General features: G+C 41.4%; 1 protein-coding gene and 1 pseudogene across 1 annotated transcript in view; both read right to left on the bottom strand.

The window, feature by feature from the left end:
* Positions 1-25,995, bottom strand: part of Catspere (catsper channel auxiliary subunit epsilon) — a 95,310-nt gene extending 69,315 nt beyond the window's left edge. Inside the window, exons 1-6 of the mRNA XM_042054003.1 lie at positions 25,799-25,995; positions 17,425-17,473; positions 11,214-11,287; positions 10,024-10,097; positions 8,181-8,241; positions 3,656-3,680 (exon numbers count right to left, since the gene is read on the bottom strand). Coding sequence (XP_041909937.1) covers positions 3,656-3,680; positions 8,181-8,241; positions 10,024-10,097; positions 11,214-11,287; positions 17,425-17,473; positions 25,799-25,995 — 480 coding nt within the window. The remainder of the gene's footprint in view (positions 1-3,655; positions 3,681-8,180; positions 8,242-10,023; positions 10,098-11,213; positions 11,288-17,424; positions 17,474-25,798) is intronic.
* LOC119827269 lies at positions 3,813-5,800 on the bottom strand (annotated as a pseudogene).

The following is a 25,995-nucleotide window of genomic DNA, read 5'->3' on the forward strand; positions in this document are numbered from 1 at the left end:
ACCCTCTGCACACCGTTTGTAGCTTATCCTTAGCATTTGACATCATAGTCAGTTTAATAAAAACAGATACCATTTTCCTTAATTTTTCTTGAATAATTTATTCACAGTGCCCAAAGCAAACTATATGAAAAATAGAACGACAGCAACCAAATGCCCCCCCCTTCCCGTCACTCAGTTCCCACCCACAGGGAACCAGTTAGTTATTGGCTCCATTTCTCTAAGTTCTGAAAACCTTTCTATAGAACCAAGAAAGATACATCTTCCCTCCTTTTAATACAAATACACACCCATGGGCAAATCTGATCAAGACAATTCCTCTATGTGTGCTTTCCTGTCAGATGGCTGTGTCAAGTTGACAATTAAAGATAACCAGGACACTTGGGTTCCAGGGATCAAACCCAAGTCACCAAGTTGTGCGGCAATACCCCCCCACACACACATACTGTGCCTTTTTTGCTGGCTCCACATAGTAAGTTTCCCAGCTAGTACACAGCAGTTTCCACGGTAGATCTGTCATAGCAATATGCGAGAGCTCTTTCCTCCTATCTCCTCGGACAGCGCCACTCAGAGAGATGAAAAACGGAATTTTGATGTAGTTTGACTGTGTTTGCTTTGTGAGAAAATGCAAAGGTCTCTCCCTGTGTTCAAGGTCCATGTTCATTTCCCTTACACATATTTTTCTTCTGGGTTGTTGCTAAGAGGGGAATGACTGTCTGTTCTTGAATACCTGCCTGGAGGCCGTCATTATTTGATTTAAAATACTTTGTAATTGGGCTGGAGAGATGGCTCAGAGGTTAAGTGCACTGGCTGTTCTTCCAGAGGTCCTGAGTTCAATTCCCAGCAACCACATGGTGGGTCACAACCATCTATGAGATCTGGTGCCCTCTTCTGGTGGGCAGGCATACATGCAGACAGAACATTGTATACATAATAAAATTTTTTAAAAAATACTTCGTAATTCTTCAAGCTGGAGAGATGGCTCAGGGGTTAAGAGCACTGACAACTCATTCAAAGGACCTGGGTTTAATTCCCAGCACCCGCATGGTGGCTCACAACCATCTGTAACTCCAGCCTTAGAGGATCCAACACCCTTCCTCTGGGGGCACTGTATGTACATGGTGCGCAGTCATACAGGCAGGTTAAAAAAGAAAAATCTGTAAGCATAAAAATAAATAAACATTAGAAAAACTTTGTAATGCTCATTTTGGTTTCTTTTATAACCTATGAACACGTGTATTTAAAATCTCCATTATCTGGGGACTGGAGAGAGGGCTCAGTGTTTAAAATTTAAGAGCTTTGCTGTTCTTGCCGAGGGGCCAGGTTTGATTCAGAGACATGTTGGCTCATATTCATCTGTAACTCTAGTTCCAGAGAATCAGGTGCCCTATTCTGGCCTCCAAAGGCACTCCATCTGCGTGGCACACATACATACATGCAGGCCAAACACTCACACATTAGAAGATTTCCCTAAGGTGGAGGCTGGGTGTAAGGATATATGTCCATAATCCCCAGCAATCAAAGAGCAGAGTCAGGAAGACTGCAAGCTCAAAGCCAGCTTGGGTTGCCTAGTGAGCAAGGAAAAAACAAAAAAAAAAATCTGAGCCTGGAGACTTTCTAAGAAATTCTATTATTAATTCCTAAGTTAATTGCCTAGTTGTTACAGAATGCATGGCTCATCATCTGCCTTTGTTGACATAGAGCCTGCCAAATGTTCTGTATGTGTGAGATGGGTACATAGCATGAGATATTAACTATAGTATTATCGATAATTATTATATTAAATTTATTCATGGCATTTAAGTCCTTGCTGACTTCTGGTGATGGTTTTAGCTGCACCTGTGCTAGCCATTGTGATGGTCTGGCTTTAGCTTCTTGACTTGGCTGTTTTGTTGTGATGAGCTGAGTGTCAGGTTTCTCTTACTTGCTTCTGTAGTGATTCTTAGGTCATAAATATGGGGATGGAGTCTTTCTTTTTGGAAAATCTTAGGGATGAGTCCCTAGGTACTGTGATGATGTTTTATAGCCTTTGTTTTGATACTATTCTAGGTGATGCTGACAGATTCCTGGGATGTATAATACCAATACACAATAGTATATGATTGCTTTTTGTCTTCTAGACATCTATTTAAATTTTTATTTATTATCGTGTGTGCACACGTGTACATGTGGTTGGTGGTTGTGTCATGGTGCATGGAGGTAAGAGGACAATTGTGTGAAGCTGCTTCTCTCTTCCCACCTCTAAGTGGGTTCTGGGAATGGAGCTTGGGTCACCACGCTTGCACGGCAACTGCCTGCTGTTGATACTTCCTGTTGCTATTTTATGCCAACTTTTTGCATATTTTCAAAAAGATGGCAATAATTTTTGGAACCCTGTCAAGTTTTAGATTTTAGAATTATAGCGGATTTATAAATTGAATAAGCAGCTTTGTATAATGCTTTTAAACAAGCTGTAACGACACAATAATGAGGGTAGGGACTTGTCCCGCCTGCTACTGTATGCCCAGAACATAGATTAAGAGATGCTAGAGATCAGATAGTCATGATCTGCTGGGACATCATTAGCATCATTTGCTCTGCAAAGGCAGCAAGGACTCAGAGGAGACCATCTGCTGCTGGCGCTTTTCAGAACATTTGTGAATTTCTTCCCGCTCTCTTTAGTAGAATTTGGCCTTGCCACCTTTAGGGTCAACTCAGTTAAATCTAGAAAAATCTAGATTTAAAAGACATTATTAAAGAGTTTTGTGCATTATATATTTTGCCTAACTGTAATTATGTCTCCTTTGTTTTGGGGTATAGTGTTTTAGACAGGGTCTTGCCGGGTAGCCCAAAACTGATTGTTCTATATCCTTGATAACATTTGAGATTACCGGTTGATTGAACCCACCGTATTGCTGAAGATAACCTTGAACTCTGGACCTTTGTCTCTGGAGTGCTGACATGAACCACCCTTGATCCATGGGCCACAGGCATGGACTAGTAACCACACAGTTTATATGGTGCTGGGGATTGAACCAAGGGCTTTGTGCAAGCCAGGAAAGTGCTCTACCAAACGAGCTACATCTCCAGTCTTTAAATAATTTCATGGAATTTGTTTTGAGACAAGATCTTGCTTTATAGCTCAAGCTGGCCTCAAAGTTCTTATTCCCCTACATCATCCTTCTGTTTGCTCAAATTACAAATCATACCTGGGTCCTGTAAGGCTTTTGTATTTTGTAGGTTAGACTTATCAAATGTACCATGTAATAAAAATGACAACATCAAATAATACTAATTTATAAAGCCATGATACATGCTACATTATATTCATAAAATATGTGAAAAGAGCATATTTTACCAAATAAGAACAACCAAGACAAAGTTTGCTAATAGTTTCCAATTTCCTTTAGTGTTTCAAAAGAAGACACTTGAATAATGTTTCTGCTATTTAATAAAAGAATATTGGAGAAAAAAATCCACCTTGTGTAAATATATGGTTGAACTTCCCTGACTAGGCCTCCTGGCCAACTAAGGGGTCTTCAAAGCACACTCTGAGCCTTGCTACTTTATGGAGAATTTATGACAAAAGTACACTGGGAAATTCCTCACCTGGACACATAAATGATAAACGGAAAACAGTAATGACATGTGATGGATATGCGAAACTGACAAGAGTTACCTGGGTTAAATCTTCAAAATTGTCTCTGTTGGGAGAAAAATAAAATACATTTTAATAAACATGGTGTAAGCATTAGTTAGAATACTATACTTTCAATATATAGGCTTCTTTGGGTTTTTTTAAACACAAATCCACTTTTATTTATTTACTTAGTAGTTTAAATCCGGGAAGGGTACAGCATCACATGGATGCTGTGTCCAAAGGCCTTTGTAGGAAGATGGCTTCAGGATTTGGCATGAACCATGCCAGTGTTTCCATACCTGAGTGTCCTTTCCCAGGTCACTCTGGTTTTGTGTGGTTTGCCTCCAGGATCCACTGTGCTGCTTTTTGCTTTGTACACATGAGCACAACTCTTGCCCAAGTAGAGTTCAGTTTCATCTCCATCATAAACACCTTCAATTTTTAAGAAGAGTTATATGCTCTCTTTGGTACCAGAGACCTCACTTACAGCCAGCAAAGAACGGCCTTGTACCACAGCCCTCCAGACACGTTCGCCTTTTAGAAGTCCTGTTCCCAAGCAGGCTTCTGCCAGTGCCAAGATGGTCGAAAGAGCGAGATACATGTTTCTAAACCTTTGGATAGTCTTTTTACATTTTATTACATAATTATAAAGAATTCACTGTTAAATATAAAACAAAAATGAAACAAACCCTAAGATATATCTACTTGTTTACCAAGGGATCTTTAATCCATTTATCATCACCAAAGGCTGAGGTTCTTGGGTCTTAAGTGTATGTTATTAAATTAAAAAAAAAAACAAGCTATTCTGAAAGGCTACATACTATATAATTCCAACTATATGTTATTCTGGAAAAGTTAATGAGAAAAAAGAAGCATGATTTCTGTGGGCCATGTAGGAGAGAAGAATGAGCATGTGGGTGCCAGTACTTCAGGATAGTGAAAACATCATGTGATCCCAGGATGAGAGACCCACCGTCATACATCTGTCTATGCTCATAGGAAATACAACACCAGGAGTGGCTGACTGGTAACACAAGCTTTAGACTTTTGATGCCAAAACACTGATAGAGGTTTATCAGTTAAGATAAATATGCCAAGAACGGGTGGTGGTGGTGTATGCCTTTAATCCCAGCACTTGGGAGGCAGAGGCAGACAGATCTCTGTGAGTTTGAGGCCAGCCTGGTTTACAGAGTGAGTTTCAGGACAGCTGGGTCTACATAGAGAAACCCTGTCTTGAAAAAACCAAAACAATAAAAATAAAATAGATATACCACTGTGGGGAGCCATGTTGATAATGGTGTGCATACATAGCAGCAGAAGGAGGATGAACATTGGCATTCCTCACTTATATCATAGCCCCAGGCAAGTGTCCAAATGTTTCCTGCCAGCTCGGCCATCATAATAATATATTCGTGGGACAATTTGTACTAAGACACAGATCTCGGGTCAGTTTCCCATGGCGAAAAAGCTAGTTGATATACATGGGTATAAACCCATGGTACAGGCATACCAAGACCCTTGGAGTAACTATTTGATGGAGTTGTTTAAGTTAAGAGTATTGGAAGACCATGTGAAAGTATATATATTCGTCATATTGATGAATAGGCAGTTTTGTCTATTTGAGTTGCAAGCCCTTGAAGGTCACCTAGGCTGAGGGGGCCTCCCAGGGACAAGCTGTTCTGTTGGTGAGGGACACAGTCCTGAGCATTACAGTTGGCTATGTGGCCAGAAGACCTAACTCCATATAAAAAGTGAGTTCCTCCCTGGTGAGGTGGCATTTTGGATTATCTAGGTAGTTTGGAGCTAAGTTGCAAGGACGTAAGAGGCCAAAGGAGGTCATGTAAAAAGGTCCTATGGGGAGGACCAGAGTCCTAACCTGTGATCACTATATAGTAAATGCCATTCCATGGTCATTACCAGACTCAGATAACCTAAATCCCCAAGATCTTCCCAAGTCCCAGGAGCTATAGGTTTGTGGGTGTGCAGCATCCCAGCCTTTAACTTAGATTATAATAGGGTTACAGAATATGAGTTTGGGGCAAGAACTATTAACAGAAGCTGATATTGTTATAAAGGGGTCCTTGCCAGCATTCCAAGAGGAGGCCCACATTTCACATCTCCAGAATGGACACCAGAATTCATTTTGACTGGTGCAGGATGGAGTAGAGACAGCTGGGCAAACATAGTAATGTTTCCTTTGAAATTCTCCTGGGTCAGGCGGCCCTGCCAGGGAGGAGCAGAAGGGTGAGCAGTGGTGGCATGGCTGGGCGGCCCCACCCAGGAGGAGTGGAAGAAGGAGGAGTGGGAGAAGGAGGAGTGGGAGAAGGAGGAGTGGAAGGCCCAGCAGCAACAGCAACAGCAGCAGCAGCAGCAGCACAGCCTGGCCGCAAGGACTTCCAAAACCTATAGAGAGAAGTTACTTGGGGAAAAAGTACCTGTGCCCTGATCACTCTCTGTACATGATACCCAGCTACATCAATGACCTATAGAGCCTCAGAAGCACCTGCACCTAGGCGAGCAACCACTTGAATCTTAGAACCCCCTGCAGCTAGAAGAGAGATCACCGGAGGCTCTGCCCTAACTACAACTAGAGGAGCGATCAATGGACTCACAGCCCCCAACTATACCAATTGGAGAAAGAGAGACCACCCCTGAAGCAAAGGCTCGGCCTGTACCTATTGGAGGAAGAGATGAGTAGACAACAGGGTAAGACTTCACTCAACAACATAAAGAGCAATACAGCATCTCCAGAAACTAGCGTCTTTATAAAAGCAAGACCTGAACATCCTAACACAGATGAAGCAGGACAAAATGACCCCAAAAAATAACTCTAGGAGAATGTTTGAGGCCCTTAAAGAGGAAATGAAAAGCTCCCTTGGAGAAATGGAGAAAAAGACAAACAAAAAATTGGAAGAAATCAACAAATCCCTTAAAGAAAACCAAGAAAGAGCAATCGAACAGGTGAAGGCAATGGCTCAAGACTTAAAGACCTAAATAGAGGCAATAAAGAAAACACAAACTGAGGGAATTCTGGAAATGGAAAATCTGGGAAAACAATCAGGATCTAAAGACGCAGGCAAATGAATGGAAGTGGAGAAAACCATCCTGAGTGAAGTAAACCAGACCCAGAAAGACAAATATACTCACTCATAAGTGGTGGCTTTAACATTGGGAAGTGCACAATCCGCGTGCTGCAGGCTCCACTGTCGGGAGTAGGCCACTTCCTAGTTCATAGATGATGGTGTCTCACTATGAATAGGGTAGGGAGTTTCTGACATAAGGGCACTAATGCTGTCCAGAAGGGTTCCATCCTTATGACCTAATCACTTCCCAAAGCCCCACACCAACAGCTAAAATAGGAGCTTGGGTGGGGACACAGGCACTCGGTCCATTGAGATAGGTTTTCCTCTCTGGTAGCTCCCAAGCTTTCTCCTTTAAGGGAAGCAGAAAGTAGCCCATTTGGTCACAGTGGGAGGTCTTATTTCACAATCCAGGCCTATCAGGAGTCTTTACTTCCAAATTTACCCTTGTCAATTGCTCAGTAGTTTCAGAAACCATGGAGGGGAGGCTAGTGACTGAGAAAAAGGACAGAATCCTTATATTTTCATGAGTATCAGAGACTCAAATTGTCTCCTCAGTGAGACTCTGGAGAGGTTGATGTTAAGGGACCATTCAAAGAAGACGATGAAGCTAGTGGCAATAGTCATGATTTTCTGCAGATGTGTGTTCTGATTGCTTCTGACCAGGGCACAGGCCAATCTTAATGTAGCCAGTGTAAAGTGGATTATAGCATTTATGGTCACATAAGTCACATAAACAATGATTTTTTTTTTTGGTTTTTCGAGACAGGGTTTCTCTGCAGCTTTAGAGCCTGTCGTGGAGCTAGCTCTTGTAGACCAGGCTGGTCTCGAACTCACAGAGATCCGCCTGCCTCTGCCTCCCGGGTGCTGGGATTAAAGGCGTGCGCCACCACTGCCCGGCCTAACAATGATTTTTTTTAAGGAAGCAGAAGGAAGCTTTGCTTTAAGAAAACATGTGCAAAGTAGATAGAGAGGTGTAAATTTCATTTGTCCATAAAATATATACTGCCTTCACCATGATGCTAAACCATTCCTTACCTATTAAATAAAGATGACGATTCTTACATATCTATAGTCATTATGAAAACCAAGAAAAAGAATGTGTTTAAAAAATGAATCTGGATGTTATAGTATATACTGTGTGGTCACAGCCTGCCAGCAACAAAGGCAAGAGGGTTGTCATAGAATGGAGGCCATCCTGGTCTATAAGCTAAGTCCAGGCCAGCCAGAGGTAAACAGAGAGACCCTGTATGAAAACAGACAGACAGACAGACAGATATGTAGCTGCAGTAAGTGTTCAAATTGTAGTTGTTGATATTTTTATAACTTCTAATTCAATACTGCTTTGGCAATACATTTGAGAACAGCTTGGTTGGTAGATAAAGGCTTGTATGCTAATCATGATATGGATAATGAATCTGTGATTTCTTTTAAGTGGGAGCTAAATAAAAGTTTTAATTACCTTTGTAGCGTATATTACTTACAGAACTTTAAAATACCACAAGAAGCAAATATGAGAATCACCCACACTCAAATGGCGTTCCTCTTCTTGGGTCTAAAAAGAAATGCAAAAGAAAAAAAATAAGTTAAATTTGAGATAGATACCAACAGGGATATAAGCCTGAGAGCATCACAGAACTGTTACTTACCGAAGAGTAGAGAAAATAGATTTTAGACTAGAATCAATAATATACATACAGACAGTATTCAATTCCTCAGCGTCTCTATAGTTACTGGAATGAATGGCAAATTTTGGAGATGTCTGGCAACTGCTATCCTTGTTGTGTTTATCCTATTTTTCTCATGGACGTATGCTTCTGCTCCTCTTCTGGATCAGTGATTCTCAACCGCCCAGGGGACAGGTTATGTTTGGCAATGTGTGGAAGTGGTTTGGGTTGTTCCGACTACCTGTTTGTTTTCTAAATCAGCAGACCCGGTGTCATTCGTTTGCATTCACGTGTGCTTTCTTGAATTGAAAAAAGGGAAGTGGAATAAAAGATGGGTCTTCAGTTTGCTTTTGGTCCTGAGTATTGCCATTGGAATGTGTGACTTGAGACTTTGTAGGCGCCAACCATGATAAGCTTAATAGAAACAGACCACCCAAAGAGGAAGTTCTTAACTTCCAACCATCATCACCTGCCAGTGTAGGACCCAGCCTTGATAAGCTTAATGGAGCCTGAGTCTCAGTAGTTTACACTGAAGCAAATACCTGGTGGCAGGAAGGACCACAAACTGAGATGACCCAGGCACCACCCAAGAACAGACCATCCAAAGGAAATGCCTAATGTTCCAACCATTGTAGATAGGATCACTCGCCAGCACGTACTCACCAGGACACCCCTAGACAAACATCAGCAAATCAGGGGACCTGAACCTTAGAAATCCCTCACTCCCACCTTTACTACTATAAAAACCCAACTCTAACTGAGCTTGGGGCTTGGGGCTCTCTGATGATTCCAATATGATGGACACATGGAGAGACTGAGTTTGCAAAGTTGTATAAAATAAAGGCTCTTTGATTTTACATATGGGACTCGGTCTCCTCCACGGATCTGGGCATAACAACCTATTCTTCTGAGAGCATCACTAACAGTCAGGAGGCTGGCATACTAAGTGATGAAAAGGCTGAACAGCAGGGTTGAGGTGTTAGCTGAATGGCTCGGTACTTGCCAAGGATTCACAAGGCCTTGGGTTCAATCTCCAGCATCATGAATGAATGAATGAATGAATGAATGAATGAACACATACAAAGAAATGAAACTGAAGTAAAAATTAGATATAATTTCACAATTTATACTCTGATATGAAAAATGACAGCCTGACAGTAATTTCAAAATGTTGGCTGAGGTCGCTTGTTCTTCCCAGCTGCCTGGATAGCTTAGACCCGAAATAATCACACAGAAACCATATTATTTAAATCACTGCTTGGCCCATTAGCTCTAGCTTCTTGTTGGTGCACTCCTACGTATTAATTTCACCCATTTCTATTAATCTGTGTATTGCCACGTGACTGTGGCTTAGCGGGTAAAGTTCCCAGCATCTGTCTCCAGTGGCTCCATGGCTTTTCTCTGACTCTGTCCTTCTTTCTCCCAGCATTCAGCTTAGTTTTCCCTGCCTAGCAAAGTTCTGCCCTGCTATAGGTCCAAAGCAGTTTCTTTATTTATTAACCAATAAAAGCAACACATAGAAGGACCTCCCACACCATCAAAATAGCTCTAATTTGTAGTTACGACTAAAATTATTTAAGACAGTTTGTATTGGAAAGAACAAGTGAGAATGTAACAATGATTATTTTTCAAAATTCAATAAAAGATCACTAAAATCAACTTACTTGGCCTCCGACATTTGGTTTTATGGTGTGAATGCCAGCTGAAGCACAATGTAATTTTGTTGTGGGAGACCTAGTATTCAGAAAGAACAGAAGAGAGGAGACCATTACAAATGTACATGAGCCTGATTAAAAATCCACCCACGCTGAGCAGTGGTGGTGCATGTCTTTAATCCCAGCATTTGGGATGTAGAGGCAGGTGGATCTCTGTGAGTTTGAGGCCAGACTGGTTTATAGAGCAGGACAGCTAGAGCTGTTACACAGTGAAACTCTGTTTCAAAAAAAAAAAAAACAAAACAAAACAAAAAAAACAAACAAACAAACTAGCAAACAAAAAATCCACCCCCACACAACTTTTAAGCTTAAACAATTTAACTGTATACTAGAAAGAGAAAAATGAAAAAAAAACAAAACTCTAACATAGCAACTGTCTTACTGTTCTATTGCTGTGAAGAAACACCATGACTAAGCAAGTCTTACACAAGAAAGCACTTAATGCAGGGCTTGCCTGCAGTTTCAAAGAGTTAGTCTGCTATCATCACAGTGGGGAGCAGACAGGCATGGCACTAGCGCAGCAGCTGAGAGCTTTACATCCTGATCCACGGGCAGCAGGCAGAGACGCTGGGCCAGGTGTGGGCTTGTGAAACGTGAAAACCCACCTCACGAGACACACCTCCTCCAGTCAGGACGCACGTATCCCAACAAGGACGCACCTCCTAATCCTTGCAAATAATCCAATTTGGGACTAAGCGTGCAAATATACGAGCTTATTGGAGGGGAGCAGGCTTTCTCGTTCAAGCCACCACAGCACATTTTACTTCTATTTTTCCTCTTTTAATTAATTAATTAATTAATTAATTAATTAATTTTTGGCGGGGGTGGAGAGGGGATTTTTGAGACAGGGTTTCTCTGTGTAACTGTCTTGGCTGTCTTAGAACTCGCTTTGTAGACCTGGACGGCCTCAAACTCACTGAGATTTGCCCTGGGATTAAAGGTGTGTACCACCTCCGCCTGGCTTTACATCTATTTTCAAAGTAAGGTAGCCTTTTTTTTTTTTTTTGCCTGTGTTTCCTGGAAGAAAATTTACATGAAGTCAGAACATTGAGTCTGAATATCTACATTATGTGAGTGAATGCTGGTTTACACATTGTAGGGATGGAATGGATGTATACATGGGGGAAAATCTTACTGTGAATTTTGAACTTTACAACTCTCTGGTACGCTCCATGATGAAAAAGATGTTCCTTCATACTCTAGCCGAATCTAAGAAATGAGATGAAAGTTCATGTTAACAAAACAAACACTGTTCATCTCGTTTTCAGTTATAAGTTCAATTTTCTGGTTTGTATTACTTTAAAAAAAACAACTAAGATTCAGTTATATTGATATTGTGCAAAATAAAATGTCAAAACAACAAGGAATGCTTGTCACACATCAGCAATCGACACACTCGTGGCTGGAGAGACGGCTCCTCTTGCAAAGGCCCGGGGTTCAGTTCCCAGCATCCACATCAGGCTCCTCAGTACCTGTCACTCCAGTTCATGGGATCGTACTTCCTCTTCTGCCCTCCAAAAATACTAAAACACACACACACACCATACACATGCAATATATATATATATACACACATACCACACACAAACACATAAACACACACACACAGACTACACACACACACACGAATACACACACACCACGCATACACACAAGCACACACAGACTATACACACTATACACACATCACACACATACCACAGACACCACACACACACCACACACATACACACAAACACCACATACACACATAAACACACATACACCACACATACACAAACACACAGACTACACACATACCACACACACATACACACACACATACACACCATGCAATAATAAATCAAGTTAAAATTTTCTATTAAGCATTTAAAGGGGAATGGTATTTTGATAGGTTATAAAGGTTAAAACCAATATAAAATATATACTTTCTTTTTCACTCTCACATAAGTAATTTACCCACACTGACCACATTTATAAAGAAAGTCTTCATGAACCTCAATGAATTATTATAATACAGCTATTCCTTTCAATACTAGCAAATAAAAATTAGAAGTTCATATACTCATATGTGGAAAAAATTCCTAGAGTGTCTGTAATCTTAAAGCAAAAATGAATCCAGCCAAGTGGACTTCTGAATGATTCTTTAAAGAAAACAATCCTAATGTAAATCACCAATCCCAAAAAAACCAATGATAGCATTTGGTGTTATCAAAAATGGCCACGTATTGTTTAAGTAATAGTTCAAAGGGAACTTACAGTCTTACATGTATATAAAAGAAATATGTTTGAAAACAAACTCAGTTGTCAGTATGAGAATAAAACAACAGCAGAGAACATCTCCCAGAAAAAAAGGAGACTTCTTTAAGAGAAAAAAAAAAAAAGATTTCCTAGAAAGAAAATAACATTTATAGTAAGAAATAATTTTTGTAAGTCACTAATGTGATGGCTAATTTTGGTTGTCAACTTGACTACATCTACAATCAACTAAAACCTAAGCAGCAGGGCACACCTGTGAGGGATTTTCTTGATTAGCTCTTTTGAAATATGAAGACCCCCTTAAATCTGGTGGCAGCCCACATAAAAGGACATGGAAGAAGGGAGCTTTTGCTTTTTGCCTGCTTACCCTCACTCTTCATTGATAAATTTGTCCATCCTATTCCTGAGGCATTCCTTTGCTGGTGTTAGAACCCACTTCTTCAGGGTTCCAGTGTGGTCTGAAGACCGGCAACTCTTTAGGACTTCCCTAGGACTCTGGCCCAGACTGGAACTGCTGAGACATCCAGTCTTTCAGACTGAACAACTACCGGGTCCCTTGGCTTTTCCATCAGGAGACAGCCATTGTTGAACTACCCAGACCACAGCCTGTAAGCCGGTACAATAAACCTGAAAAATCCTTTAGAGAACCTGGACTCGCACACCCATGTTGTGGTTTGAGAGTGAACTGCCCCCTCCCACTTTTGGTCCCACTTGCTGTGCTGCCTGGGACAGTTTTAGGATTATTGGGTCTTACTAGACCCAAGTTAAGTGGGTCACTTAACTGGGACCTTGAGGTATGACCAGGCCTCACTTGCTCCTCACTCTCTACTTCCAGACTGTGGATGCAGCCAGCCAGCCTCCCACGCTGCCCCATGCCCACTGTGATGGAATGTATCTTCTTGAAGTGTAAACCATAAAATAACCCTTCCCTTCCTTAAGTTGCTTCTTGTGAAGTCTCTCACAACCATCTGTAATGAGGTCTGGTGCCCTCTTCTGGCCTGCTGACATACACACAGACAGAATATTGTATACATAATAAATAAATAAATATTTAAAAAAATAGTGATGCTTAAAAAAAAAAAAAAAAAAACTTCTAGGATAGAACCAGAAACATTCAAACCCAAAGTCAACAGCAAAAGAAATCCCTACTGGAAATCAGTAGTTAAGCTCAGTGACAAAATTTTTCAAAATCCCTGTGTTCTTAGCAGGTTGAGATGAGCACACCCCACTCCCCCTCACACCTCCACTACCTCACCCCCTCCCCGGGGGAACAGCACTACAGATCGATGAATTTCAGAACCAGCCAGCCAGAAGACTGGATAGAAACGCTTAGAAGAGAAATGCAACTGGGCAGGAAGAAAAATACAGGCTGAGGAAGGAGAATCTGCGACAGGGGAGCTGGTGTGGAAGGCATTCTGTGTCCTTTTTTGTTTGTTTGTTTATTTTTGGAAACAGGACTTCTCTGTAGCTTTGGAGTCTGTCCTGGAACTAGCTCTTGTAGACCAGGCTGGCCTCGAACTCAAAGACATCTGTCTGCCTCTGCCTCCCGAGTGCTGGGATTAAAGTCGTACGCCACCATTGCCAGTCTGAGTTATTTTTAACTACTCTTCCAATCTTAATGAAAGGGAAAGATAATTTCATGCTTTTTTTTTTTTTAACTTAAACTGGGCTTGTTTGTTTTTTTAAGGTGGCTCAACTGGTAAAGGTGCTTATCTCTAGTCTGGCAACCTGAGGTGAACCCCACAACCCACAAAAGCTGTCCTCTGACTTTCTTAGGAATGCCATGGCTTGTGCCCCTCCCCCCACGAACATAATAACCAATCAAACTACAAGTCCAATGAAATCCCTTTAAAGAGAAAAATCAACGGGAAGGGGATCACAGCCAAGTCCCACAGTTGTCAGAGAAGGGGGGCGTGAGGAGTACGATGGTATGTATCTGTGGAAGAGTGCAGATTTATCCAGATTTACCCAACAGCAGAAGTTAATGCAGAGAGTCACACGTAGTCACAGAGCTGAGAAGGGACGGCTGGGTCTTCAGCCCTCGATGCTCAAACCCCCACAGGTTCCAGAGGAAGAGGAGATGGAAAGGACAGAGCTGGAGGGTGGAGCGAGTCCTGTGGGTCGCTGGCTTCTGGACGCGACTGCTGTGGTTACGGCTACCCTGCCCAAGACAAAGCCACCATAACCAGCAGACGTCCCGCGGGGAAGCGCTAAGTAGACTCAGTGGGGTCTAAAAAAAAAAAAAAAAAAAAAAAAAATCAAGGACAATGAAGGTGGTGGAGAAACAAGCTGGGGGAATGGCAACAGGAAGTGACAGGAGGATCTGGGATAGATTTATCAGTGTGTACACAAGTAAAATTGTCAAAGAACAAGTAAAAGAGAAAAGGGAAGCGATGATAAAACGGAACAAAGATGAAGCTTGAGGCCCTGGGTTTAATTCCCAGCAAAGCAGAAGAGGGATCGACTACTGAATGTATAATTTGGATGGCCCTGGATGGAATGATGGTAGGAAAAACCCATTTCAGAAGGGTGTTAGGATGTTTTGATGTAACTGTAAACATTTTACACACGCACGAATAGCAAAATCTAGAAAAGGAGAACTGGCTTGTGGTAACAGAATTGGAGTATCAAGTGTATTTTGTAAGAGAACAGCAGAAGGGAGCCTTGTAGTGCCAGAGCAGTTTCTGTAGCGTAACTGTGGCAGGGATTACACAAAGCAACGCGTGGGATAAACCTGCAAGGAGCTGTGTGTTCAAGTGTGTGCATGGGGAAACAAATCGGACTAAATACTGTGCCAGTGTCCCCTGGTTTGAGTATTCGATACAAGATGTTACTATTGAGAGGAGCTAAGTGAAAGGTATCACCCATATTTCTTTGCGGCTTCTCCTGGACCTACAATTATTAAACAAACAAACAGACCAAGATTTCCCTAAAGGCCTTGAGAGATAGCTTGGTTGGTTGGGAAAGTGCTTACTGCGCAAGCATGGAGATCTGAAGTCGATCCCCAACACACGTATAAAAAGCCCGGTAGGGGAGCAATATCTGTGATCCCAGCATTGTGGTCACAGAGACGGAAGAATCCCTGATCCTTGCTGCCTAGGTAGTCTAGCCAGTCAGAGAACACAAGCTTCAGTGAGAGACTGTCTCAGAAACAACAGGACTGGAGAGACCATTCGGGATTGAGAACACTTGCTTCTCTTGCAGAGGACCCGGTGGTGTTCCACAGCATCCCTGACTTCACTTCTAAGGGACCCAACATCCTCTTCTGCTATAGGAATTCCCACGGCCAGTAGCCTTTAAGTTACCCGCCCACTTTGGCGTGGCATTTATACTATAAATGCCCATGTAAAACATGCGTCTGGCCTCCCTTCCAGCTGCAGGATTCGGTTGCTGTTCCCCGTTGGAGCAGAGGACTGTGATTTGTGAGTCTACCCCTAAATAAATAATCCTTTATTATACTCCGTTCTGAGCTAGTGTGGGATTTCTTTTTAGCGTCCATTTTCACTCTTCTGACCTCTCCAGGCATGAGACATACACACAGTATATATACATGCAGGCAAAAAATTCATACAAACTAAACAAATCATTTTTAAAAGGGGAGGTGTAGAGTGATTGAGGGATACATGCAATGTTGACCTCTGGCCTCCACATGAACACGTATAAACATATGCACCCGAACAAATGTTTGTACACAGGTGAACATGTACACACCCAAAGAGAATAAACAAATAAATAGATTTTTTTCCAATAAAAAAACAAAATCTATGTCCTAGAATGGAATGTCCTAGATTTTCCTGTCAACTTGACTAGTTACAGCAATTTGTAGATATGGTTTACATCTGTAATCAATTTTAAGAATGAGAACATACTCTCCATAGCCAATTGGAAGACTTAAGAGCAAAATTAGGTTCCTGGAAGACAAATTCTGTCTCAAGCCCACAGCGTTATCACTTGCATTTCTAACTGTCTGGGCTGGCCTAAAACTTTCAAAGTCACCAGAAGAGTCCTGAAGAGAAACAAAAGGCTACACAGAGGAGACAATTTTAACACAATGAAAAATGTGCGCATATGCATATCAAAAATAAATGAATAAGCAACATTTGAATTCAGTGTAAAATAAATTATCAGTGCAAGTAGACAGATTACGAGAAATGAACTACTGGGCTAGAGAGATGGCTCTGCCACTAAGAGCCCTTGCAGCTCTTGCAGGGTTGGTTCTCTGCATCCATATGACGGCTCACAACTAACTGCCTTTAACTGCAGCTTCCAGGGGTTCCAATGCCGTCTTCTGGCCTCCAAGGCTAGTGCACAAAGGTGGTATAATACATGTATGCAGGTAAATACTTGTATACATAAAACTTTTTAAAAAGAGAGAATTGAACAAGATATGCTGTTTCATTTTTTTAAAAAGTAATAAAGAGACTAAGGTCTATAGATGAGAGGACCCTACATTTATAGTGCTGGTTTACATGGGTTGTAAGTTTACATCTGTTGAATAGCAGTTATTCTATTTCTCAATAGGCAACATAATATGTATAACATATGTATATATCATAACACCTTTTTGTGACTGTTAAACCACGAAATACATAAAATAGCACTGCCTTTTTAAAATTTATTTATTTTTTTGGTTTTTGGCCTTTTGTTTTATTTTGTTTTGTTTCTCAAGACAGGATTTCTCTGTGTAGACCTGGCTGGCCTGGAACTCACAGCGATCCGCCTGCTTCTGCTTCCTAAACGCTGGCATTATGAGTGCTGTGCTGTGCAGAATAAGCAGGCTGGTTGAGGTTCCAGGTTGTTGTGTTAGTAGGGGCAGCTCTATTAGAGTGTATGGCCCACCTGGCCACAGCCTTCCCATACATGTCTGTCCTTTCCTCATTCCCTCCCCATCTGGAGACAGGGTTCTAGACCCAAGCCATGTGAGAAATGGCACTATGAACATATTTAAGGACATGTACCAGAGAGGGTACCAACAGTAAGGTGATGGGAAGAAAAAGGAGATACAGATGACACAGCTGTAAAACAGAATGAATAACCCTTTGAGGGCTCAGAAATACTAACATTCTTTAAAAACAGTCAATACTTACAGAACTCCTGGTACTAAGAATGGAATAGTCCGAGCTATTGATGTAATATCTGTGGAGGAAAAGGCAAGATGTGATCTTGACAGTAATTTCTCCTCTACGTAGTAGGAATTCTATACATGGTCAGGGGATATCAGGGTTTCCAAGAGCTTTACCCTCCCAGGAAAGTGAGGTCTACAAATGGCCACTACCCATCAGTCCAGCTGGTTAGGGCTTGCTCAGTTCATGAGGTGTTAAAGTGACGTGAGGAATAAGTCCTCCCCTTTATTCACTTTAGATTTTGAAACAGAAACTTGCTACACGGCCCTGGCTAGCCTTGAGATCACTATGTAGCGCAGGCTAGCCTCAAAGTCGTGATGAACCATCTGCCTCACTCCTCTGAGTGATGAGATTTCTGGCACTTACCACGGTGCCTGGCTGAAAGTAAACATTCGTTACATATATTTTGTAGAACAAATACTACTGAATATATTAGGTTTGACTCCTTCACTTATGAACTCAGATAAAATTCAGAAAACTGGAGACCAGAGTTTCAAAACCCAGTAGTTTTCGTCTTAGAATACTAGAAACAAAACTCCTAAGTCCTTGTTCATGATCATTTTTGTACTATTCATTTGTACCTTAAATTCTATATAGCTCATCCATCTCAGGAGCCACTAATGGAATAGAAATAGAATACAAGGCACTGTGCACATGTAATTGAACTCTGTCTAGTATCACAAAGTACAAGAACAGACACAACTCATTTCATAATATATTCAAGCCAAACCGAAATCACTGTAAAATAATTATTAGTAAGGTAGTTTACATTCTTTTTTTTTTTCTAATTCTTTGAAATCTGACGTGTGTATTACACTTAAAGTCCATCTCAATTTGAAGTGTATTTCAAGAGCCCACAAGTCACACGTGATCAGGGATGCTCATACAGCGTCTCTCCCTTTGCTAATCCACTCTATCTACCATGCATATTTCATTGCCGCTAGAATGGGTCCACCCTTAAATTTTTAAGCCAGAACCATTTTTCCTGTGTGTAAGAGTAAGTTGCTAGAATGCAATTACGTAGTTCCTTTATCAGAATTACACAAACCTCAACAGTGCTCTGAATTCTTATTTTAACAGATGTTCACCACCAGGAGAATTTTGCACATTTTATATGGACATGTACTCATCAAATAAGGAAACACATGCTTTTATATAGCACTATTAATTAAAATGGATAGATTTTCATCATAGGTTTTATTTTCCCCCCGAGCAAGTGTGAACCATCTCTCACTTCCTATGGATTTAGTATAAAACTCTTTTCATTATGTTTGGAAGCGTTAGACAAGAGAAGAACTACAGGTGGGAATTGGGGCATCCTCAGACAAAGTTACAGTATGCAATGTAATTTGCGGACACACTGGAAACTAAGTGATGATGTTCCCTTTCCTGGAAGTCGGTTGGTACCTGTTCCTTCACCAGCTTCACCTCACCCTGGAGATGCTATAAAAGGTACATCTAACTTACTAACTCTGACAGCGCGGTAAGGAGACTGCCTTCTCCTCGCTCCCTTCCTTGTGTCAGCTAGTTAATGTGTTGGATGTTGGAAGTGGATCTGAGGGGTATGCAGATGGATTATGGCCCTGGTTTTGTCCTCTAGCCACGACCCCTTGAAAACAAATTAGAGAGTATTAATTGACTCTTGTAGTGGCATTTCTATTGTATTTTAATAAATAAAGCTTGCCACACTGGTCAGCCTTACAGTCAGGCAGTGGTAATACACACCTTTAATCTCAGTAACCACACTAGTTGCCATAGAAAATAGAAAAACAGTGCATACCTTTAATCCCAGTTATGCAGGGCATTAATCCTGGAACTAGAGAGGATTACAAAATGGGAGGAAACAACTCTCAGACATAGTCTCATTCTGAGATTCTGGGAGGCAGGATCACCATCTTCAGACTGAGGTTGAGGTAAGAGAGTGGCTGGCTATTTTGCTTTTCTGACCTTCAGGTTGAACCCCAGTTTCTTTCTCTGAGTTTATTAATCGTGCTTCAGACTCTAACCTTTAACCTTCTCTTCTCTTAATAGATAACCCCCTTCCTACTTTTGTGGGTTTTTTTTTCTACAATTTATAAATTATGCTGTTTAAGCGAGACATTTTCTCTTGAGCTCTGAACCTATATATGTATAAATTGACAAAATAGTGACTTTGAGAAAGCACTTGAGGGACTAAAATCATTCTACTCCATTCATTACAGATTCAGCCCCATACACCCAGTGGACAACTAGAGGGAACCTAGTCTTCTGGCACACGATGCCCTACACAGGGTTTCTACTGCTGCAATGAAACACCATGACAAAAAGGTAAGGTGGTGAAGAAAGGGTTTATCTGGCTTATGCATCCACATCATAATGCATCAATAGAGGAAGTCAGGACAGGAGCTCAAGCAGGGCTGGAACCCGAAGGCAGGAGCCAATGCAGAGGCCATGGAGGGATGCTGCTTACTGCCTTACTTTGTATGGCTTGTTCAGCCTGCTTTGTTATAGAACCCAGGACTACCAGCCCAGGGATGGCACCACCCACAATGGATAGGGCCCTACCCAACTGATGACAAATTGAGAAAATGCCTGACAGCTGGCTCTCGTGGAGATCTTCCCTCACCTGAGGCTTCTTCCTCTCTGATGACACTAACTTGTGTCAAGCTGACACACAAAACCAGCAAGGACACACACAGAGAATATTTATAAAAATGCATCACTTAGTTGGCCCCAAGGCAAGTGCCGGCAGATTTCCAAGAACAAAACATCACACTCTGTGGTTGTACTGCCTCAGTAAGAAGCTATCACAAAGCCGGGGGTGGTGATGCACACCCTTAGTTCCAACAAGGGCAGAGGCAGCCAGGTCTCTGTAAGTTCAAGGCCAGACTGGTCAGCACAGTGAGTTCCAAGATAGCTAGGGCTCTGTAGACACCCTGTCTCTAAACAAAACAAAACAAATTATAACAAGAGAAGACAGCAAAATCCTTCTGTATTTGGAATTTCAAAATGAGCTGCCAGAGCTGGCATGCTGACATAGACCTGTGAAGCTGAGGCTGGGGGATCACGAGCTCAAATCCAGTCTAGGCAAATGTGTGAGACCTTGTCTCCAAAAACAAAAACAAAAGCTTCCCCAAACACTGATGAATAACTCAAGGGCTATAGAGAAAAATGCAAGTTAAAGCCACCAAGAAATGAATGATGAAAGGACTTCGTGCCACTTTTTGCGAGCCGTAACAGGACAATAATGTAAGGGAAATTGATATTTTACAGAATCCTGTGAGGAGAGTCGTGGGTCCAAAACTATTAGTTACTCTTGGAGTTCTTAGAACTGAAGGTGATGGCATACGCCTTTGTTCCCAGCACTCGGGAAACAGAGGCAGGAAGAACAGCCTGTGCTACACAGTGAGACCCTGTTTCAAAAAGAGAAAATGGGAAGACTGTGGGTGAGCTGGAGAGAGAATGGATATCAGACTAACTCCAGCACTATAGAAGGGTTTTTAATGCAAACAAAAATGTATATAATACAAAACAGCGGAACAATGATGAATAGGGCAAAAACACTTATGATAAGACTGATGAAGATTTTATTTACTTATTTATTATGTATACAGTGTTTGGCTTGCATATATGCCTGCACTCCAGAAGAGGGCACAAGATCTCATTACAAATGTCTGTGAGCCACCATGTGGTTGCTGGGAATTGAACTCAGTACCTCAGCAGTCAATGCTCTTAACCTCTGAGCCATCTCTCCAGCCCCTGACTGATCAGATTTTTTAAAGATACAATTAAATGATTTTAACCAAAAGCTGTCATAATTAGAGATAACACAGTTATTAAGAAGACAATCACTGGGTCAGTGAGATGGCTGTCCACATTAGGGTTCTGCTGAAGAGACACCATGATCACAACTCTTAAAAAGGAAAACATTTAATTGATGCTGGCTTACAGTTTCAGAGGTTTTGTCCATCATGGTGGGAAACATGGTGGCATGCGGGCAGACATGGTACTGGAGAGCAGCTGAGAGTTCTACATCTGGATCCTCGGGCAACAGGAAGAGACAGTGAGTCACTAGGCCTGACTTGAGCTTCTGAAACCTCAAAGCTCCCAGTGACACATTTCCTCCAGCAAGGCCACACCTACTCCAACAAGGTCACACATCCTAATAGTGCCACTTCCTATGAGCCTGTGAGAGCCATTTTCTTCCAAACCACCACAGTGGCTCATCAACTGTACAACCCTGACAATCCAACTTTGTTTTCTGGTATCCATGTGAAAACCTAGATACAGTGACTCTGGTCCATAATTCCATGCTCTTATGCAAGACTGGAGGCAGGGACAGGATCAACTGGAAAGCCCTACTACACAACACACCGACACAAATGACAAGAGGTATCCAGAAGGAAAGTACTGACTGGTGGCTCGTGTCTACAATCTCAGCACTTGCTGGGTTAGGCAGGGAGATCATCATGCTTGGAGGCCAGCCTAAACTATATCATAAGTTTGAGGCCAGCATGTGTTATAGAGTGAGACCCTGTTTCAAGTATAAACTATACATACATGCATACATGCATGCATGCATGCATACACATATACACATATGTATGGTCTCAATTATAAAAAAACTTTCAAAATTACATCTTACTAAAACTGACTCAAGAAGAAACAAAAACCCTAAATATTTGTATAGCTACCAGAAGATATAAAGTAGTTGTTCAAGACCTCACCTAAAACACTGGGCTCAGAGGCTTTCCATATGAGTGCTATTAAAACTTTCAAGGAACAAATTATCCCAATCTTAGGTAAACACTTTCAAAGAACTGGAAAAGAGATATCATCCTGTGACTTGTTTTCATAAATCTGGTGTTGCACTAATAACAAAATTAAAGTACACTGGGCATGTTGGTACCATGGAACAATCCTCTTGTACACTGTGAAGATTTGTCACTTGAATTGGTTTAATAAAACGTGGATTGGCCAGTAGCCAGGCATGAAGTATAGGTGGGGTTACCAAACTAAGGATGATGGGAAGGAGGAGGGCAGAGTCAGAAGACATCAGCCAGATGCAAAAAGAATAAGATGGGCATACTGTACTGAGAAAAGGTACCGCCACATGACAGAGCATAAATAAGGAATACAAGTTAACTTAAAATGTAAGAGCTAGTTAATAATAAGCCTGAGCTATTGGTCGAGCATTTGTAAGTAATATTAAGCCTCTGTGTGATAATTTGGGAAGCAGCTGCTGGGTATTTGGGACTGAGCAGCTCCGAGACAAGAGCCTACATGTTGGTGTTTGCCTTTTATTCCAGCACGTGAAAGGCAGACATAGGCATATTTCTGAGTTTGAAGCCATATCATGGTCCATACAGAAAGTTCTAGATCATCCAGGCCTACATAGTGAAATCTTGTCTCAAAAGAAAAGGGAAAAAAAGAGGAGGAGGCTGGAGAGATGGCTCAGCAGTTAAAAATATATATTGCTTCAATGCAATGCCCATCAAAATCCCAGCAAATTTTTTCAAAGACCTCGAAAGAACGGTACTCAACTTTATTTGGAAAAGCAAAAAACCCAGGATAGCCAAAACAATCCTGGACAATAAAAGAATGTCTGGAGACATCACAATCCCTGACTTCAAATTCTACTACAGAGCTACAGTACTGAAAACAGTCTGGTACTGGCATAAGAACAGACAGGAGGACCAATGGAACCAAATAGAAGACTCGGATATCAATTCACACATCATCAAACACCTGATATTTGATAAAGGAGTAAAAAATATCAAATGGAAAAAAAGCATGTTTAACAAGTGGTGCTGGCATAACTGGATACCAACATGTAGAAAAAATGAAAATAGACCCATACCTATCACCATGCACAAAACTCAAGTCCAAATGAATCAAAAACCTCAACATAAAGCCCGTCACACTGAACCTTATAGAAGAAAAACTGGGAAGTACACTTGAATGCATTGGCACAGGGAACCACTTCCTAAATAGAACCCCAGCAGCACAGACACTGAGAGAAACAATTAATAAATGGAACCTCCTGAAACTTAAAAGCTTCTGTAAAGCAAATGACACGGTCAACAAGACAAAATGACAGCCTACAGAATGGGAAAAGAGTCGGGCAGTGGTGGTACATACCTTTAATCCCAGGACTCGGGAGGCAGAGGCAGGCGAATGTCTGTGAGTTCGAGGCCAGCCTAGTCTACAAGAGCTAGTTCCAGGACAGGCACCAAAAACTACAGAGAAACGCTGTCTCGAAAACCAAACAAACAAACAAACAAACAAGAAACAGAATGGGAAAAGATCTTCACTAACCCCACATTAGACAGAGGTCTGATCTCCAAAATATATGAAGAACTCAAGAAATGGGACACCAAAAGATCACATAATCCAATAAAAAAAAAAGGAGTACAGACCTAAACAGAGAACTCTCAACAGAGGAATCTAAAATGGCTGAAAAACACTTAAGGAAATGTTCAACATCCTTAGTCATCAGAGAAATGCAAATCAAAACAACTCTGAGATCCCATCTTATACCTGAAAGAATGGCCAAGATCAAAAACACTGATGACAACTTATGCTGGAGAGGTTGTGGGATAAAGGGAACACTTCTGCATTGCTGGTGGGAATGCAAGCTGGTACAGTCCCTTTGGATGTCAGTGTGGCGATTTCTCAGAAAATTAGGAAACAACCTTTCTTAAGACCCAGTAATACCACTTTTGGGTATATATCCAAAGGATGCTCAGTTGTGCCACAAGGATATGTGCTCAACTATGTTCATAGCAGGTTTGTTTGTCATAGCCAGAACCTGAAAACAACCTAAATGTCCCTCAATAGAAGAATGGATAAGGAAAATGTGGTACATTTACATAATGGAGTACTACACAGCAGAAAAAAATAACGACAGCTTGCATTTTGCAGGAAAATGGATGGAACTAGAAAACATTATTTTGAGTGAGGTAACCCAGACACAGAAAGACAATTATCACATGTACTCACTTATAGGTGGTTTTTAAACATAAAGCAAAGAAAGTCAGCCTACGAACCACAATCCCAGAGAACTTAGACAACAATGAGGACACTAAGAGAGACTTACATAGATCTAATCTACATGGGAAGTAGAAAGTATAAAAAGACAAAATCTCCTGAGTAAATTGGGAGCATGGGGACCTTGGGAGAGGATTGAAGAGGGAAGGGGAAAGGCAGGGAGGTGAGCAGAGAAAAGTGTAGAGCTCAATAAATACCATGGAAAAAAAACAAAGCTAAATATATATATATATATATATATATATATATATATATATATATATATTGCTCTTGCAGAGGACTGGAGCTCATTTCCCAGTATCTATAGTGGGCAACTAAAAATTGCCTGTAATTTCAGCTCTAGGGTATCTTTGTGGGCACTACACTCATATGCACACATGTCCCCACACACATATAACATGTATATAATAATAAAAATACATGTCTCTTTTTAAAACCAAATCAAACATAACAAACTCCAAAGCTCAAATAGGTAGATACAAATATCCTAAAGCAAATATTTGCCGACTGAATTCAACAAGGCAGGAACGTAAACCATGACAAACTGGATTTATACCAAGTAACTGTTAATATAATTAGGAAAATCTATGGGTGAAACACACCACAAATATTAAAGAGGGAAAATGACTAGCTTTTGTATGAACTCATAATTAAAAAGTGTCTTAGTTGGGTAGTGGTGGCACATGCCTTTACTCCCAGCACTCAGGAAATAAAGGCAGTTAGGTCTCTGTAAGTTTGAGGTCAGCCTGTTCTACAGAGCAAGTTCCAGGACAGACTTCAAAACTACACAGAGAAATCCTGTCTCGAAAGGCAAAAACAAAAAACCAACCCTCCCCCCCAATTGTTTTTAATGTAAGAGACTGCCTGCCTAGCGATAGGACACCTACCCTATACTCAGTGCAGACAATTTCTCAATGGGAAAACAAGGGTTGCCATTCCAATAGAAATATTGAGTAAGAGAAAGATGCCACTTTCGGGTCCTTGGAAATTCAATAAGAAAAATAAAGTACAATCATAGGCTTGAGAAGAGGGCTGGGGGCATAGATCGGTTGTAGGGCATATGCTTAGTATGTGGACCTGGTTCACCACTTAAAGGGGGGGGGGGTTCTGATGTTTAATAGTCATCTTGACAGAACCTAGAATCACCCAGGGACAGACTTCTGGGTATGATGTGAGGGAGTTTCTAGGTCAGGTTCATTCAGGTAGTAAGCCCCACACTAACTATGGGTGGAACAGTTTTATGGAGGGGGGATGGGGGCATCCTTACTAAATAATAAAAAAGGGAAGTAAGGTGACCACCAGCGCTCACCTCCCTTTGCTTTCTGGCTCTGTCAGGGGACACAATGTGACCAGCTGTTGCTGCCTTGTGCTTCCTGCCACAATGGACTGAACCGTCACACCGGGAGGAAATAAACTCTTACTCCCTGAAGTTGCTTTTGCTGGGCTTTCTGAACCAGCAGCGAGAAGAATGAGCACACAGAGGAGCAGAGAGAGCACTAAACCCAT

Source organism: Arvicola amphibius, chromosome 12 (genome assembly GCF_903992535.2).
Source record: "Arvicola amphibius chromosome 12, mArvAmp1.2, whole genome shotgun sequence".
Taxonomy (NCBI): Eukaryota; Metazoa; Chordata; class Mammalia; order Rodentia; family Cricetidae; genus Arvicola; species Arvicola amphibius.